This window comes from Ranitomeya variabilis, chromosome 2 (assembly GCF_051348905.1).
Source record: "Ranitomeya variabilis isolate aRanVar5 chromosome 2, aRanVar5.hap1, whole genome shotgun sequence".
Taxonomy (NCBI): domain Eukaryota; kingdom Metazoa; phylum Chordata; class Amphibia; order Anura; family Dendrobatidae; genus Ranitomeya; species Ranitomeya variabilis.
The window spans coordinates 218,474,419-218,491,593 of NC_135233.1; the positions used below are offsets into that span (position 1 = coordinate 218,474,419).

The window sequence follows — 17,175 nt, forward strand, 5'->3', positions numbered from 1 at the left end:
TAACGCAAAAAAGAAAAACCTGGTGTCGTTTTCCTTCTTGACGAGTGTCATAAAAATATATTTGTGCGAAACCCAACTGCTGTTTATAAATAAGTGTTACAGATGTAACAAAGATTCCTGCTGGTTTTCTATTACATTTATAGTCTTGGCCTTATAAGAAAATGTGAAAATGGAAATATACTTTCTGGCTTATAAAATACAGTATTTTCTTTGTAATTTGGATAGTTGCTATAAATTGATACAGATTGTAGAAATAAAAACAAAATACAGGAAAGAAAATCATCGATGTACCCATAAGAAAAAATGTTATGCAAGCCTATCAATTAATAAAAAAAGAATTCAACCTAGAAAGATTATATCAATGAAGATCAAAGATCCCAGGGCCAAAATACTGGGCTCTATAGAGTGCAGAACCCTAAAATATAAATCTAAAATATCAATAAAACTCATGCAATCCTCAATAGATTTTAGCATACCATAATACAGAACATGTAGACCCTTTACACTTAGTAGAAGGCATCTACTGGAATGTCCATGACCGGAGAAGACCATAGGCCAGAGTCATCCTTATATTAACTTGCTTGCACTACAATCACTAGTCTTTTTTTGGTACCTGTACTCTCCAAATGTTTCATCTTTCATCGGACGAGCTTCAGAATCCACTTGGGTGTCTTCTTTATCTTTCACTGAATAAAACAAAAAGTCAAAAAGTCTAAACATGAAAAGTGCCATAAAAAGTTGGAATATGGAACTGATAGAAGTTCCAGAACTGGTCAGAGAACCTATGGTTGTCGCCTTCGTTTCACCTTTAGCTTGAACCCTGGTGAGAAACTTTCCAAAATACATGTTATCCTGTTTCTTCCCCCTGAAAGTAGTTATAGAACTTGGAAGCTTCATGGAAGTTCCCTCAAAATCTCTCCTCTTGCATAAAACTTTTCTAAAATCTGGTACCTGCCACATTATACAATCTCTACTGCTGGTGCATCAAGAGAGACACTCGGATTTCTTTATCGGGCACCACTGAGCTATGTCCTATTCTGATCCTTGTCATTGGGTCGGCATAGGACGTGCTCTGAGTTTCATGGATCTCATTCTAGGATCCATCATTTTTACAAATGTGTGAATGGATCTGTGAGACTTGATGGGTCCGAGACGAATACGGTCCAATAAAAAAAAGAAAATTGGAGAACACTTGAACATTTTATGTGTGACTGCACTGTAAAGGAGAGGGGTGGTACTTTCTGCACTCTGTGATGGGTGCCAAGTCGGGCCAACGAGGTAGGGTGTCTTATTTAGATAAAACACCATAAGTAAGTGAAGTTCCACTAGGTGAGGAGAAACATAAATTCAATTATGCTGAATATTTCCATTGACAAAGCTGAAGCATTGCCCCAATTAATGTAAACTCGTAGAACCCTGGTAATAGGAGACTTCTTCCTCGGCTGTGGCATGCCAGAGGGTGCCAGCAAGTATTTCTACCTTAGAATAGATATATAAATATACCCCATAGTAAGGAACTGCCCCAGGTGAAGGAAAGCCTAGCTGCAAACCTACAGGCCGTTTCCATTGACAGAATCAAAGCACGGAGCCGCGGAGGAGAAGCTGCAGGGAGTTTGATTTCAGTGGAATAGATCTTCCTATTTCCCGCATAGCTCCCCTTGGGGGAGAAGATAATTTGTTACATCCAAGTCTATAAATCTTTGTCTTAGCTCTGGAAGGCTGATAACTTACCTGAATATTTTCCACCTTTGCTACGTTTGATGAAGCACAGGATGAGCAGGATGAGAAGCAGGAGGACAATGGCGCTTATCAACCCAATAAACCAGCCCTGACTCGCAAATCCCTTCTCATCAGGAAGAGCTGGAAAGAAAAGGGAAGAAGAGACACGAGTAATAATTTACTCATCTATCTATTATCTATCTATCTATCTATCTATCTATCTATCTATCTATCTATTTACAGTTGTGTGAAAGTTGTGTGTTATCCATATCACTATCTAAATCTCATCTTTTCAATGTTTTTCCTTCTTTTTCTTCATAATTGTATCTATCTATCTATCTATCTATCTATCTATCTATCTATCTATCTATCTATCTATCTATCTATCTATCTATCTATCTATGTCCCTCTGTTATTTTGCTCATACACACACTGTCATTACCCGCTATCTCCATTATGGCCTCTGCGCTGCCATAATAATCTAACTTTTCTCATTTTTTTTTTAAATCAAATCATTTTTATTGATAAACTCCAAATACAAATTTTCCATCTTTAAAATAACATAAATGACATAATAATGCCATAGTATAAAACATAAAGCATCTTAACTTCAATTCCCTAACCCACCCTAAGACTATCATAGGCCATCAGTATTTGGTCAGTGTTTTACATCAGTATTTGTAGCCAAAACCAGGAGAGGAACAATTAGAGGAAAAGTATAATAGAAACATATGCACCACTTCTGCATTTATCACCCACTCCTGGTTTTGGCTATAAATACTGATGTAAAATACTAACCAAATACTGGAGGTGGGAATGGGGTCCCATGTCTAAACTGGTTTCCGTGTTGCTAGTCAGTGGGTTTGGAGGGGTTAAACATCCTGACACATTTCCTTCCACTTTTCTCGCTCTTGTTTCTATTGAGCCTTTTCATGGCGGAGCATCATGATAATAGGTAATTGAATCAGTACTTAGTTTGCATTTGCTCCTACCTGATGGCAGAGTGGGAGTTTCGACTCCCCAAATTTCCTCATAATGAGAATGATTTAATGCCAAGAGACGAACAAAATAAATTTCACCGGGTTGTAGTTCGCCAAATTTGAATTCTGCTTCGGAAGCGTTCACATCGTATTGCTGCCACGAACTACCTGCAAATGGGAAAGAGAAGTGTGAATTCTAGGACCAGTTTTTATATGGGAGCCTTACTTTCCACAAGCTTTGCATAATCAGAAGTCTTTGCAATGAATCTTAGCAGAAAATTCTACATTCTTCCTCCCTTATGAAACACTTTTATTTCTTCCCCCTGATCCTGAACTTTTCATACACTCTGAAAAATTACAGCTTAACTCTGTCTTGGCCAAGACAAGACAGGCTTCTAGCACAGTGAGGAGTCAGGTTACACCTCCTAGAACACTCTATGAATAGAGGAGCAGAAGTGAGGAGCAGAGGGAGAAAACAGGCACAAGCAGAGACAGAAAGACCGTGTTAAGATTTCTAACACGTCGTTTAGCCCACCTCAGAGCTGGATTCACGTTTACACTGCTTAGTACTGCTGTCTAATTTTCTTGATGTTGCTGCTGTTATAGTTTTTATTTTTTTTTAAATTGTGCTACCTAAAGAATGAAACACATGAATCCCTCTTTCTTTCTACTGTGTTGGGGAGAGATCATAGCAGATAATTTCCTCCCACCAGCTCAGAGAGAATTACAAATTAGAAAAAGAGCCCGCAGAAAAGAAAACTGGGGAAAATGGTGGATGAAAGTCACATAATAAGGATAAGGATAGCTTAATCTGAAAAGTGACTTGAAAATATAGTTACCTTTTAACTTCATTAGGTTATTTTTAAGAGGCTTTTTATGATTCTAAGATAAAAACTGATTGACGAAAGCTATTTTCCAGCCCATTGCCACATATGCCGCTAGAACCCTGCAGATAACACCCAATAAAGCCCAAGAACTTAACAATAACAGAGGAGACAAGTTCCTTGTCTCCTTTTATCACTTACTGCTTTTGTTTTTCATCTGTACTTTGAGTTCAACATTTCTATGTCCATCCAGTGGTCTCCATTTTATGGTGATACATTTGGACGTTCTTGAAACTGAAATATTCAGAACTGGTGGAAATTCTAAAGAAAAAACAAAATAAATAATACAGTAAACCAGAGCTATATCTAAAGCTAATATCTATGTCATTGTTATGGGAGTTGGTAGAAAATCTATTCAACAAGGCCATAAGTATCACGACAAACCACGGTATCCGGTATAAATATAAGGCATCCAAAATCCAATGAAAAGAAAAAGAAGGGGTGGAAAAATATCAGATCAAAAGAGAAAAACTAAGAAAAGACAGGAGAAGATGGGAAGATAAAATAATCAATATATATTGTAACTTGGTATCCTTGACAGGTCCTGGACGGGAGGTATGTGTCACCGAGGTGCCAAGTCTTGGTAGTGTAGGACCCGGAGGAGTAGGCTCCAGCATGCATAGTGCTGAGAGGTGTTTTTAACGGACCTGGATTTCGGGTCCAGGTTTTAGGAACAGCCATAGAGCTGGGAGGGACTGGCCGTTCCCTTACTTTCATTTTCAGAACTTGGAACAAGCTGCTTCATTTCTGTGTGTGTGTGTGGAGGAGGAAACACCCTGTTTGTATCACTCAGTCCCTGCAAGAAGATCTGAGTGCAGGACTGATATTGAGCCTGTGATGTATGTATGTATTTATGGACTATTTTGTTTGTTTTTTTTCTCTTTGTGCCAAGACAAGGCTGTTTTGTTTTGTGAATAGGGATGGTTTATGAAGTTCTAATACACCACTCGCTATTTGCACATAAGAATATGCTGCCTGTGCCTATTTAAATCGCTGCCAGCAAGAGCAAGGGTCTCTACAGAGAGAGAAGCAGAGTGAGTAGATAGCTAATCTGGAAAGAATAAAAGAGAAGAGATAACAGATAACAATAGAAGAGCAAATAAGGGAGAAGATAAGAGATAAAAAAAGAAGAGAAGAGAGATGTGAGGAGTAAAGAAATGAGGAGGGGAGAGAAGATGAGGGGGGGGAGGGAGAAAGAAGAGATAGGGAGGGGGAAAGGGAGGGAAAGTAGAAAGAGAGAAGGAGGAAGAGAGGAGAGAGATTGAGAGGGAGAGAGAGAGAGGGAAGGAAGGAAAGAGGAGAGAGAGGGAGATCGAGGGAGACAGAGGGAGGAAGAGAGAGGGAGGGAGATGAGAGACATATAGAGGAGAAGAGATAATTGATGACAATTGATGCACAAATGCTCAAATAAAGGAGAGGAGAAGAGAGTTGGTCAGGACAAAAGAGAGATGTGAGGAATAAAGAAAAGAGCAGGAGAGAGGAGAACAGAAAGAAAGAAAGAAAGGGAGGGGCAGAGAGAAGAGAGAGAGGGAGGGAGAAAGAGAGGGAAAGGAGAGAGAGAGACGGAGGAGGGAAAGAGGCGAGAGAGATTGGGAGAGAGAGGAGAGAGATTGGAAAGGAAAGGAGAGAGATGGGAGGGAGAGGGAAGGAAGGAAAGGAGTGAAAGAGGAAGAGACAGACAGAGGGAGAAATAGGGAAAGAATGGAAGGGAGATGAGAGATAGAGGAGAAGAGATAATAGATGACAATAGAAGCACAAATAAGGGAGACGAGAAGAAAGTTGGTCAGAAGAGAAGAGAGATGTGAGGAATAAAGAAAAGAGGAGGGTAGATGAGAAGAAAGGGAAAAAAGAAAAGGATAAGAAAAGAAGTAACGACAATAGAGAATCAAATTAAAGGAAAGAAGAAAAGGTAAAATTGACAAGACAGGAAAGGAGAACAGAAGACAGATGAAAGTAGCAGAGGTGACAAGAGAGCAGAATAAAGGAGAATAGAGAAGGGATGAGAAGAAAGCAGATGGAATAGGTGAAGGAGTGTGAGAGTCTCTGGGGTCTCTGTGCATTCTGTAGTGGTCTATAGACTGGCTAACCAGATTGCTTCAGAAAATACAACAGCAATTACTATTGAATGAAATGCAACTCTAATCCACCATCCATCTTTCTCACCTAGCTCCTTCATGGTGCTGCCTTCTATCTCGGCAGGTAGACTTTCTCTTGCAGAGTTTTTGACGTAAACATAGAACTTGTAGGTATCTTTGGTGCTCATGTTGTGGAATGTCCAATTCTGCTGAGCTGGGTCATTGATCGTTTGCAGCAAGAATGAGTCGGCATGATCCTTACTCACTGTGCAGAGATGGAAGAAGGGTCAGGAACAAAATCCCATTTCAACACGTTGACAACATCACTAGTGATAGGGCAACCTCTGGATGTTTGGGTCCAACGAGTTTGTCCGAACATTTAAAAAAAGTTTGATTCGAGTACCAGAACCGTACCTGAACCCCATTCAGATGAATGGGGGGCCCGAACATCTGTTGTGTTCCACGCTGTCATCTGCATGACAGCGTGGCAAACACTGCCTGTAATCGGCAGTAAGATCATTACCGCCAGTCAGAGAGCTGCGGTTCCCATGCTGACAGATAACAGCGTGAGCCAGCAGCTGTGATCGGTGTTAAAAAGTTTACCACTGATCAAAGAGGTGCCGGCTGATGTTAGTAATACTCCAATCAGCCTAACGCTGACGCTAATAACAGTGAGAGCAGGAGCCACTGATGAGAGTATTCATCAGCCTGCATCTGCGCCATAAATAAATACAAAAAATGACGTGGGGTCTTTCTATTTTTGATAACCAGCATGGCAAAACTGACAGCTGCGGGCTGCAGCCCCCAGCTGTCAGCTTTAGCTTGGCTGTTTATCAGGAATAGAGGGGTCCCCATGCTGTTTTTTTTAAAATTATTTAATTAAATAAATAATATAAAAAAAGGCATGGGATACACCCAAAATTTTTGACAACCAGCCAAGCTAAAGCAGATAGCTGGGCTGGCTGGTATTCACAGGCTTGTGAGGGGACATCTATTAGATGTGCCAATGCTGGTGCTTTGCCTGGCTATTTCCACTTGCCCTGTAGTGGGGTAATATTTGTGGAGTTGATGTCACTTTTGTATAGTCTGGTGACATCAAGTCCATGACTTAGTAATAGAGAGGCATCTATAAGACACCTATCCATTACTATTCCTATAGTTATATTGTAAATAAACGCACAGCAAGAATAATCTTACTGCTGATCAGAGACGCCGGTGCTTCTCGCGAAGTCATGCAGATGACAGTGTGGGAAACACCCGATGTTCAGTGGGGCCAAACCCGAACAGTAACACAGACTTCCTGGAGAAATCTGTGTGCGGGGTCTATGCCTGAACAATGAGTGTTCGGTACGGAACCCACACTTTACTGTTCGGGTTCACCCATCACTAGACATCACTACTTTATAAGATGAAGATGACGATGACGTTTTGCTGGGACATGACATGACAAAAGCAGAACATAATTAATGGGATGAAATATTCAATTTGTGTAAATCATTATAGGTAAAATAAAATCTGAAATAGGGTTCTTATCAATTTTTACCCTGCAGAGGATGACGATGAGCGCGGGAGAAAGCTACTAGAGAAACTATTCTGAGAGCAAAAAATCCTCACTGTGATCTCCTCTGGTTCCCTGAGAGGCCACTCTACTAGGAGCTAAAACTACCCCAGCCCCTACTACTCAATGGAAGCCAGAAAAAAATTGCATTCACTTTTCGCCAGAAAGAAACAGATTGGACCCGTGAACTTTTGTCATTTAGTAGAGTTGCCTCTGAGGGAACAGAGTCCATTTATTTTAATATGACCTGTTATGGAAATTTTCTATAAGTAGGTATGAAGTATTAATGTTATCAATGAAACACAGAGTATCAAAATGGAAAAAACTTACCCAGATGATGAGAAATTTTATATCCTGTTATGATCCCATTCGGATGTTCAGGTGGCCCCCAATATAATGCCAAAGAGCTGTCGGAAAGACGTTCAACTCGCAAACTGGTGGGTGGTGATGGAACTGCAAGAAAACGATTCCAATTAGTAAGAGTATGTGTACATGACCGTACTTCGGCACAAGTGCAATCTGACAAAACATCAGATTGCACTGGCACCAATGTTATTCTATGGGGCTGAGCACATGGCGAAATTGCAGCATGCAAAATTTGCATCTGTAAATTGGATCGAGCAGAGCCAGTAAGACAGTGAGTCCATGGAAAAAAATTGGACCACACTCGGATGACATCTGAGTACAGTCCCATTTTCGCAAACTGATGGAGAAGGAGACATTATTTTTTCCATCCTCGCCTCATCCGCGAAAATCGGATCAAACTCAGATCAAACTCGGAACAGAACGTGATTAGCATAATCGGCCCGATTTTTCTCGGATGAGAGAATACACGGTCATGTGACCCTAGCCTAAAAGTGACAATAAAAAGGATAATGATAAAAATACAACAGACATTTCATGTACCCAAGCCCCTTCTGAGCTGAAAGATAGACCAGTGGCCAAAAATATTGGAATGCCCCAATGTATAGATACCCTCCACCAGAACGGGCACCGGCACAATAATAATGGGTACATAACATGCAAGCAGTATGGATGAACATATATGTGTGCCAATAATAGATGATGTCCATACCATCAATCCCATTGAAAAATGGCAGTCATAACCAGATGCACACAAAAATGTGATGCCCATAAATCACACATTCGATAGGGTCCATGAAAACCCCAGAGGCCATAGCAGTGGTCATACTGTCGTGTCATCTGTAAGCCTGCTACCATCAGGACCGATACGAGCCATATTAGCTCCTTACTGTGCTGCCATCGTTAGGATTGTTCTTCTCCTCCATGATATACATTTATATACATTTTATATTCTGTGTCTGTGAACTCACCGCCCTCCTCTGTTCGGATGGTCTGCATCTCACTTCCGATGCCCTCTCCTTTCCCGTTTAGTACATGGACGGTCACTGAATAGTTGGTGAAAGGCTTCAGGCCATAGATGGACGTGTGGGTGACATTTCCGTGCACGGTTAGCTTGTTTTTGTGCCTTTCATTTTGAGCGACGTATCGGATCTATGAGGTTGCAGTTGTGTGAGATAAGCAGATATTGTCAAAAACGATAGTGGGACAATATAATCTCTGCTGGCGCTGACTGCTGCTTTTTGCTCTTTTTTCTGTCACTCCATCCATGCTGTACGCTGGAGCACTGATTGTTTACATTGAATGACAAATACTTGCCCAAATTTCATAAAATCGGTCTCCTCTACTGCTAGAAACAGATTACACTTGACAGCAGGCAGTGAACAACAAATTAGGCAGTAAGGCACAATGATCTACAAATCCAGATATGGAGTTCTACTTTCTATTCTAGAATGATTGTGCTTTTTTTTAGAAAACCAAAAACTACCGTATCATGGATTTACAATTGGTGTAGTTGGTTTTCCTCCTTAAAATGTTCATGTCATTTATAGAAAAAAATATTTTTGGTTCTCATACTAGTCAAATATACTTACAATAGACTCTTTGTGAGCATTTAATTTTCATCAACATTCTGCCAGCACTATATGTGCTAGAACTTCCTTTATCTCCCTTCTCAGCCTTCATTTATTATTCAATTGCATGATTGCTCTGAACTAAAAGCCTTTCCTTTTGTTATGCCTTTATGCAATATGCCAAAAGAGCAGGAGCAGAGAGACAAGACCGATCCCACTTCCTAAACAGACCTTGACTACCTGTATAGAGAGACATATACCTGCCCCACTAACTGTAAAAAAACCCCTACTTACTGTATGGACACAAACACCCACCCCTATTTAATGTATAGACAAACACTCACCCCTACTTACTGTTTAGAGACAAACACTCACCCCTACCTACTGTATAGACAAACACCCGCCCCCACTTACTGTATGGACACAAACACCCACCTCTACTTACTGTTTAGAGACAAACACTCACCCCTACTTACTGTTTAGAGACAAACACTCACCCCGACTTACTGTATAGACAAAAACCTGTCCCCACTTACTGTATGGACACAAACACCCACCTCTACTTACTGTTTAGAGACAAACACTCACCTCTACTTACTGTATAGACAAAAGCCTGTCCCCACTTACTGTATAGACATAAACACCCACCCCCACTTACTGTATAGACACAAACACCCGCCACTACTTACTGTATAGACATAAACACCCGCCCCCACTTACTGTATAGACAAAAGCCTGTCCCCACTTACTGTATAGACACAAACACCCGCCCTCACTTACTGTATGGACACAAACACTCACCCCTACTTACTGTATGGACACAAACACCCGCCCCCACTTACTGTATGGACACAAACACTCACCCCCACTTACTGTATGGACACAAACACTCACCCCTACTTACTGTATGGACACAAACACCCGCCCTCATTTACTGTATGGACACAAACACTCACTCCTACTTACTGTATGGACACAAGCACCCACCCCCACTTACTGTACAGACACAAACACCCGCCCCCACTTACTGTATAGACACAAACACCTGCCCCCACTTACTGTATAGACACAATCACCCGCCCCCACTTACTGTATGGACACAAACACCCACCCCTACTTACTGTATAGACACAAACACCCGCCCCCACTTACTGTATAGACACAAACACCCGCCCCCACTTACTGTATAGACACAAACACCCGCCCCCACTTACTGTATAGACACAAACACCTGCCCCCACTTACTGTATAGACACAAACACCCGCCCCCACTTACTGTATGGACACAAACACCCACCCCTACTTACTGTATAGACACAAACACCCGCCCCCACTTACTGTATAGACACAAACACCCGCCCCCACTTACTGTATAGACACAAACACCCGCCCCCACTTACTGTATAGACACAAACACCCGCCCCCACTTACTGTATAGACACAAACACCCACCCCTACTTACTGTATAGACACAAACACCCGCCCCTACTATCTCTATAGAGACAAAGACCACCCCCTCTCCACTTCATGAAATCTGTCTCTACATCTCTGGTACTAAAAACAGATTACACCTGACAGCAGGCAGTGAACAGCAAAGTTAGATAGAAGGAAGACACCCCTTTGACCTACACTTTGGGGGGGGGGATATTTTGGGAGTCAGACAACATAATTATTAAATTACGGAATGTGCAGTTTCTATGTTTATTACAATATCTATCAAATGAGATCAAATTTGAAAGTATAGAGATTCTTGAAATAGTTTTACTTACCAGAAACCCCTTTAGTCTGCCATTTAACCCTTCCTTCTGCACCGGCAGCCATGCCACTTTGATTGTGCTGTCATTAATAGCTTCTAATCCTATATTTTCAGGGATAATGGTGGGAACTACAAAGAGAATGAATAGTATTAGCTAGCCACTTAACATGCACTTACTTCTCATTTGCCAAGAGTGTGACCTCTATTATAATGGACACAACGTGTGCTGCTGATTCCCTAAGTGTTTGGACTACTAAGTATGTATTTCTATTTTCCATGTTATCTCTAGAAGGCATAGGAAAGGAAAACATGAGTTACAATTTGGGTAAAATGCACAAGACGGAGTGTGGAGGAGACCGGAGTAAAGAAGAATAGGTGTATACTTGTGACCTAACACTGTTCTCCTTACTTTGGTTACTTCTCACCATGGTGGTGGGACCTTACTGCTTTTCTAATGAAAACATGGAAGGGTGAAATGTAGGCATTGGCTGGGGTGGAATATTCAGTAAGGTCATCTGCAGGTGGTGCAGGGGTCGACCACTAGTGAAATTTTTGTACTTGTCTTCATCATGTCCCAGATTACTGTAATATTAAAGAAACACCTCTACAGGTTGGACCCTCCTGGACATCTTCGCTTTATGCCCCCACTTTATTCTCCTTCCCTCTTCTCATATCCTACAACTTCCCGCCTTAATAGTGTATTTAAGACTTCTCCTGTGCTTCTCCACTTTTCTGGAATTCACTTCCTCAGAAAAGCCAATTATTTTAATAGATTTTTTATTCCCTATTTTTTTCCTCTTTCCCCTTGCTGTACTCCATCTTGCTTCTAAAACTTCTCCTGCGCTTCTCCGCTTATTTGGAATTCACTTCTCAAAATAGACACTGCTTTATCTTTACTCTTCAAAAAGTGAAGAATAACCTAGAAAACCAACCTGTTCAGACAATCGTATAATCCGCCCTAAGCTGCACTTCACCACCACTTCTGTGTCCTCTTACTCTTCTCAAACTATCCTCCTCTAGAGTCCATGTTCTAGGGTCCTTGATCACGACTCCCTGAGGTATCGATGATATTTCTGTTTTTTTTTTCCCATTTTGCACAGCATGTTGCATGTGTATTTCATATTCCTATGGCAGATGACTGACACTTACGGTCTTCTCCTGAGTAGCCAGTGATGAGTTTAGGCTCTGGACCCTTGCCGAGGTCATTTACAGACTGGACTTTAATGTCATAGGGTACAAATGTATTGGTGTTCTCCACAAAGATAACATTTTCCGTGACCGTCTTTTCATTCCAACGTTCATTCTGATTCTGCCGCCTCCACTTTACAATGTATGCAAATCCAGGCCCGTTCCAATCAATTCCTTTCATAGGCTACAGAAAAAAATACATTTAGTCAACGAATTTGCATGTTTTTTTTCCCCAAGAAACATTAGCAATAAGGCGCCATACATAGTTGGTCTCCATAAAGAGAGTCAGTACCCACCTCTCTACCTCCAACCTGAAGTCAATTAGCTATGGGAAAGTGACTTAGGGCCAGAAGATGCCGCCAGTCGCATGTAGCCAAAACTCAACCCACCGTTGTGGCCAATTGCCGTACAATGATGTTTCCTAATCTTGTGTCCATTTCTGACCACTTGCGGAAAGCATCAGCCCATGGTGGGCTTAAAGCTGTCAAAGCTGCACCACCTCACATCTGGCCATATCCTTAGTGAGATAGTTACTACTTAATATTTACTAATTTGAAGTGTCTAATCAAAATCGGACCTGTCCCTGCCATTTTCCATGGAACGTGAAAAATCTCCATGGAAAATAGCCCCATAGACTATCATAGGAACGAGTACTATTCATGAAAAAATAGTACTGGTACGAGAACATCAGACGTCTGAATAAAGCCTCATTTTGGCGTCAGTTTTTCATGTACGAGTGCTATCCATTTTTTTCAATAGTACCTATGACAATCTATGGGGTCATGTAGTCCGTGTAAAATCTCGTAGACGTGTTTGATATTTATCCAAGTTTCATATCAAAATCGGCAATACAAGTCCATGGGTCAGGGATTTAGATGCCATTTGTGTCGGATCCTTTTTCTGCAGGCTGATTGATGGGAGAAGGTGGAGAATCTTCTTTTTTCTCATCAGTGAAAAACACTAATAAAACTCTAACCGAAGTCTGATGAAACGCGGTAAAAAAAAAATTGACGCCTGCGTGACCCCTAACTGGGGTATTACAAGCAAACTTGGGTGCTCATTTGCCCCTGCAGGAGGTAGAAGGTGAACATGGCACTATGAAATATTTGAAGGTTCACCGTTGGACCATACCCTAAGAAATACATAATATATGTACAGTATATACAGTATATATTTAAATATATATATACCTCTAAGTAAGTTGGAAATCCCAATAGACTAGCACCCTTGAAATAAAGATTTAAATAAAATGCTTTGCACCACTCATAGGTGGGGCTGTTTCTGCAAAACATGCAAATTCTATTTTTTTCTTTTTTTTTGGGGGGGGGGGGGTGTCATCCAGTATTTCCATGTTCAACCTCTGTGATACCAATTTACCTTCCAAGTGATCCTCATATTGTGCGGTTCTGTGCCCTCGCCTCGGACATCGACGGGATTCCTCGTGGGCGCTATGATTAAAAAAATTAACACAAGAAATGTACGTTAATGCAGAAAATGTAAAATAAAAATGTATTATTTATTTTCCTTATTGCTCTCTCTTCTTTATCACCTGCTTCGGGTGTCTTGACACGATCGGACGATGTACTTCCATTGCTGGGTCCTAACTCATTTACTGCAATAACTCGGAACTGGTAGTTGACGTAGGGAGAAAGGTTCAGGCGGGCTCTGTTCTCATCTCCATCCACTCGCGTTAGCTCATGCCATATCCCAGGCTCAAAGTTGTCTTCTTCAAACTCTATGATGAACTCTAGATGACAAAAATGAGCGTAAGGGACCACGTGAGGGGAACAAAATGTATCAAGGGGATCAAAGTTCTGTACTATTAAAGGGAATCTGTCAGTAGGATCAACCCTCCTAAGCCGTCTATATGGGCATGTAGGTCATAGGAAGCTGAATAAAATTATACCTTGATATCTGAGATCCGATGTTTTATTCCAGAGAAGTCCATGTTTTTGTTAATATGTAAATGATCTGTTAAGATCTATGGCCGGACATAGATCTTCCCGAGAATCTGCCTCCAGAGGTTAGTGTAAATGAAAGGAGGAGTTACAAGTGTGAGATCAGGAAAGCGGACTGTCAGTTATTACATGTCTCACAATGGTAACTCCCTGTCATTTACAATAATATCTGGAGGCAGATTTTTGGGTAGATCTATGTCCGGCCCTTAGATCTTAACAGCTCATTTACATGTTAAGAAAAATGTGGATTTCTCTGGAATAAGACATCGGATCACAGATATCAAGGTGTCATTTTAATCAACTTTCCATGACCTACATGCCCATGTAGACCTCTCAGGAAAGTGGATCCTACCGACAGATTCCCTTTAATTACAATAAGAACGAGTCTGTAAATCAAGAGAATAAATAATAAACGGGTGAATTTGAGAGCAAGTTCTACTGCAGGGTTTTTACCATCAATGGGGCTATTATTGTCTTCTCCTGGGGTCCAGGTGAGGATGACACTTGTGTCCTGACGATCTGAAAGCTCCAAGTCATAGGCAGGTTCTGGAAGATCTGGGAAAAATAATTGAAAAATAATAAAAATATATATTTTTACGTTCAATTTTTGATATTTTTTTTTTAAAGTACAAAAATAGTGGTAATAAATAATAGTTTCAAAACTTTGAAAAAAGCATCACATCTGGAAATGTCGTTCGACTAAAAGGTGGGCACCACGTTCTCAGCGGCGCTATCTGCTCTGATTGAGCTCGTATGGCGACACATTTTCCAAGTGCCGCCATATAGTGATCTATGTACGGAACAGGTATTCCCACCAGAAAGCATTTCTTACATGACTAGTTGGATTTCATCTTAAATCCCTTCTATATACTGACCAATCATCACAAGAACCGCAGTTTTCTCTACCGCGTCCAGTTCACTACGAGCCACACAGGTGTACACCCCCTGGTCATCTTCTTGTACGTTTGCTATACTCAGAGAATAGTCCTCAATATAATACCTGTAAAGACAAAATAAAACTAATTGTCAACCTGTTAGGTGAACAAGCTCTAAAAATCATGGTTTTTCTACACTTAGAGGAGTCCAGTGGGCGGTCCTATTAAGAGGATTTCTTGTATGACCGCCCACTGGACTCCTAACCATTGAAAGAGCAGGGATTAAATGAAATAAAATACAACTTATCCAAAATCTTCTCCCATGAGCCATATTATCAGTGTGCTGATATAACTGCTTGTAAAATGGGACAGGTTCTCTTTAATGTTCTATTCTCACCCCAAATAGTGATTACTGTACAAAAATTGGCATATATAATATCACAATAGCGATAAAAATCGGACCCCCCCACATCAGAGTCTCTCTTACTTGTCATCTGCAGCATCTTCTCTAATATCCATGCCGTCCTTCTTCCATTCCACGCCTTTATTCTCCATCCTTGGGTCAAATACAGGAATACACTCAAAAGTGGCTTTTCCGCCCTTTCTCACCCGCTGGGTCTCCGGAGGAGTGATTATCTGAGTGGCATCTGTAGAATGAGACAATCATAATGTAAGCTGGTAAAATTTGGGATATGGGGGCTCTAGAACTTTTAATTTAATGTTTTTTTAGAGCCCAATAAAGGTTGGAGGAATTCCAAAAAATGTGCAAGGGTATGTACACAAAAAGTATTTTTGCTGAGCTTCTGAACCAGAAACTGAGAAGAAACTCCACATTTTTGTGTTTTGAAATTTAAAGGACAATTTAGAGAGTTTCTGCTCCAAAAACTCCATTAAAAACTCTTTGTCAATTTACACTTAAGGTACCATCACACTCAGCGACGCTGCAGCGATATAGACAACGAGCCGATCGCTGCAGCGTCGCTGTTTAGGTCGCTGTAGAGACGTCAAACACAGCAGCTCCACAACGATGCAGGAGCGATCCTGTGACGGAACGGTGACTCACTTATCGTTCTCACAGGTCGTTAGCTCCATGTTTAACATTGCTGACGTCGTTGCTTTTGCTGTCAAACACGACGATACACACCGATCTGACGACCAAATAAAGTTCTGGACTTCTAGCTCCGACCAGCGATATCACAGCGGGATCCAGATCGCTGCTGCGTGTCAAACACAACGAGATCGCTATCCAGGACGCTGCAACGTCACGGATCGTTGTCGTTCTCGTTGGAAAGTTGTTTAGTGTGAAGGTACCTTTAGTTTCTGCTTCAAAAACTCCTCGAAAAACTCTTTAGTTCCTAGGCTAAGTGCACACTGAGTTTTTGGAGCAGAACATTTTCAAATCCTTCTCCAAAACTCAAAACTAGTTTCCACTCCATAGCCATATGCAAATAGAGCTATTATAGGGTTTTTTGGAGCAGAAACTTTCCAAACCTTCCTCAAAAACTTAAAACTTCTCAAAACCTTGCAGATTCTGCTGAGTTTTTCCTCCGAAAACTCTTCAATAAGACTCCGTGTATATGCATATAGAGTTTTGCTAGTTTTGTAGACAATCATTGAGCTTGGCGGCTCTGCCCAAGTTGACAGAACGAGTTACCATCCAGCCGCCATTTTGCTGAACTGTAGATGGCCAGTAGAAGTTTAAAAAAACAGAAAAAAAATTATACTCACTTCAAAGCCTTCATATCCTAAGAGCCACTTATTTTTCCTTCCGAGGCAAGCTTCATCTTCCGGTCTATTCACTGTAGGCCAGGACTTCCAGCTACGTCTAGGCCTCGGAGGTCGTGACGTCTCAGACAGGCAACACACAGTGATCTCAGAGGCCTGGTCACAGCTGGAAATCCCAGCCTAGAGTAAACAGGTCAAAGAAGCTGGTGGCTCACAGTACGTTCCTGAAAGCCTCCTCTTTCTGCCATCGTAATTTGGCCTGTTCACTCTAGCCAAAGACTATGACCAAAACTCAGAAGTCACTGTGCGTCACACGTCTTTGATGTCACGAAGTGTGACGCACAGTGACCCTCGTGGCCTTGATGCAACAACAAGTCCGAGCTAGATTGAACAGGCAAGGAGAAGCAGGTCGTGATAAGATAAGAAGAAGCAGCTCTGAGCACCAGATGGCAACCAGTGAGCAGAGGACCGGACAGGTGAGTGGTGAGATGAGTATACTTTTTGTTGTTGTTTTTTTTACATC

General features: G+C 41.3%; 1 protein-coding gene across 5 annotated transcripts in view; it reads right to left on the minus strand.

Annotated features, from left to right (window-relative positions):
* Window positions 1-17,175, minus strand: part of L1CAM (L1 cell adhesion molecule) — a 224,327-nt gene that overhangs the window by 12,496 nt on the left and 194,656 nt on the right. For all 5 annotated transcript variants that reach the window (XM_077283642.1, XM_077283640.1, XM_077283639.1 and 2 more), the window contains 14 exons: window positions 15,415-15,574; window positions 14,928-15,052; window positions 14,506-14,607; window positions 13,644-13,841; window positions 13,472-13,542; window positions 12,056-12,278; window positions 10,920-11,035; window positions 8,551-8,731; window positions 7,547-7,669; window positions 5,747-5,923; window positions 3,725-3,844; window positions 2,712-2,867; window positions 1,732-1,860; window positions 614-686 (listed from right to left, as the gene is read on the minus strand). In XM_077283642.1, coding sequence (XP_077139757.1) covers window positions 614-686; window positions 1,732-1,860; window positions 2,712-2,867; window positions 3,725-3,844; window positions 5,747-5,923; window positions 7,547-7,669; window positions 8,551-8,731; window positions 10,920-11,035; window positions 12,056-12,278; window positions 13,472-13,542; window positions 13,644-13,841; window positions 14,506-14,607; window positions 14,928-15,052; window positions 15,415-15,574 — 1,954 coding nt within the window. The remainder of the gene's footprint in view (window positions 1-613; window positions 687-1,731; window positions 1,861-2,711; window positions 2,868-3,724; window positions 3,845-5,746; window positions 5,924-7,546; window positions 7,670-8,550; window positions 8,732-10,919; window positions 11,036-12,055; window positions 12,279-13,471; window positions 13,543-13,643; window positions 13,842-14,505; window positions 14,608-14,927; window positions 15,053-15,414; window positions 15,575-17,175) is intronic.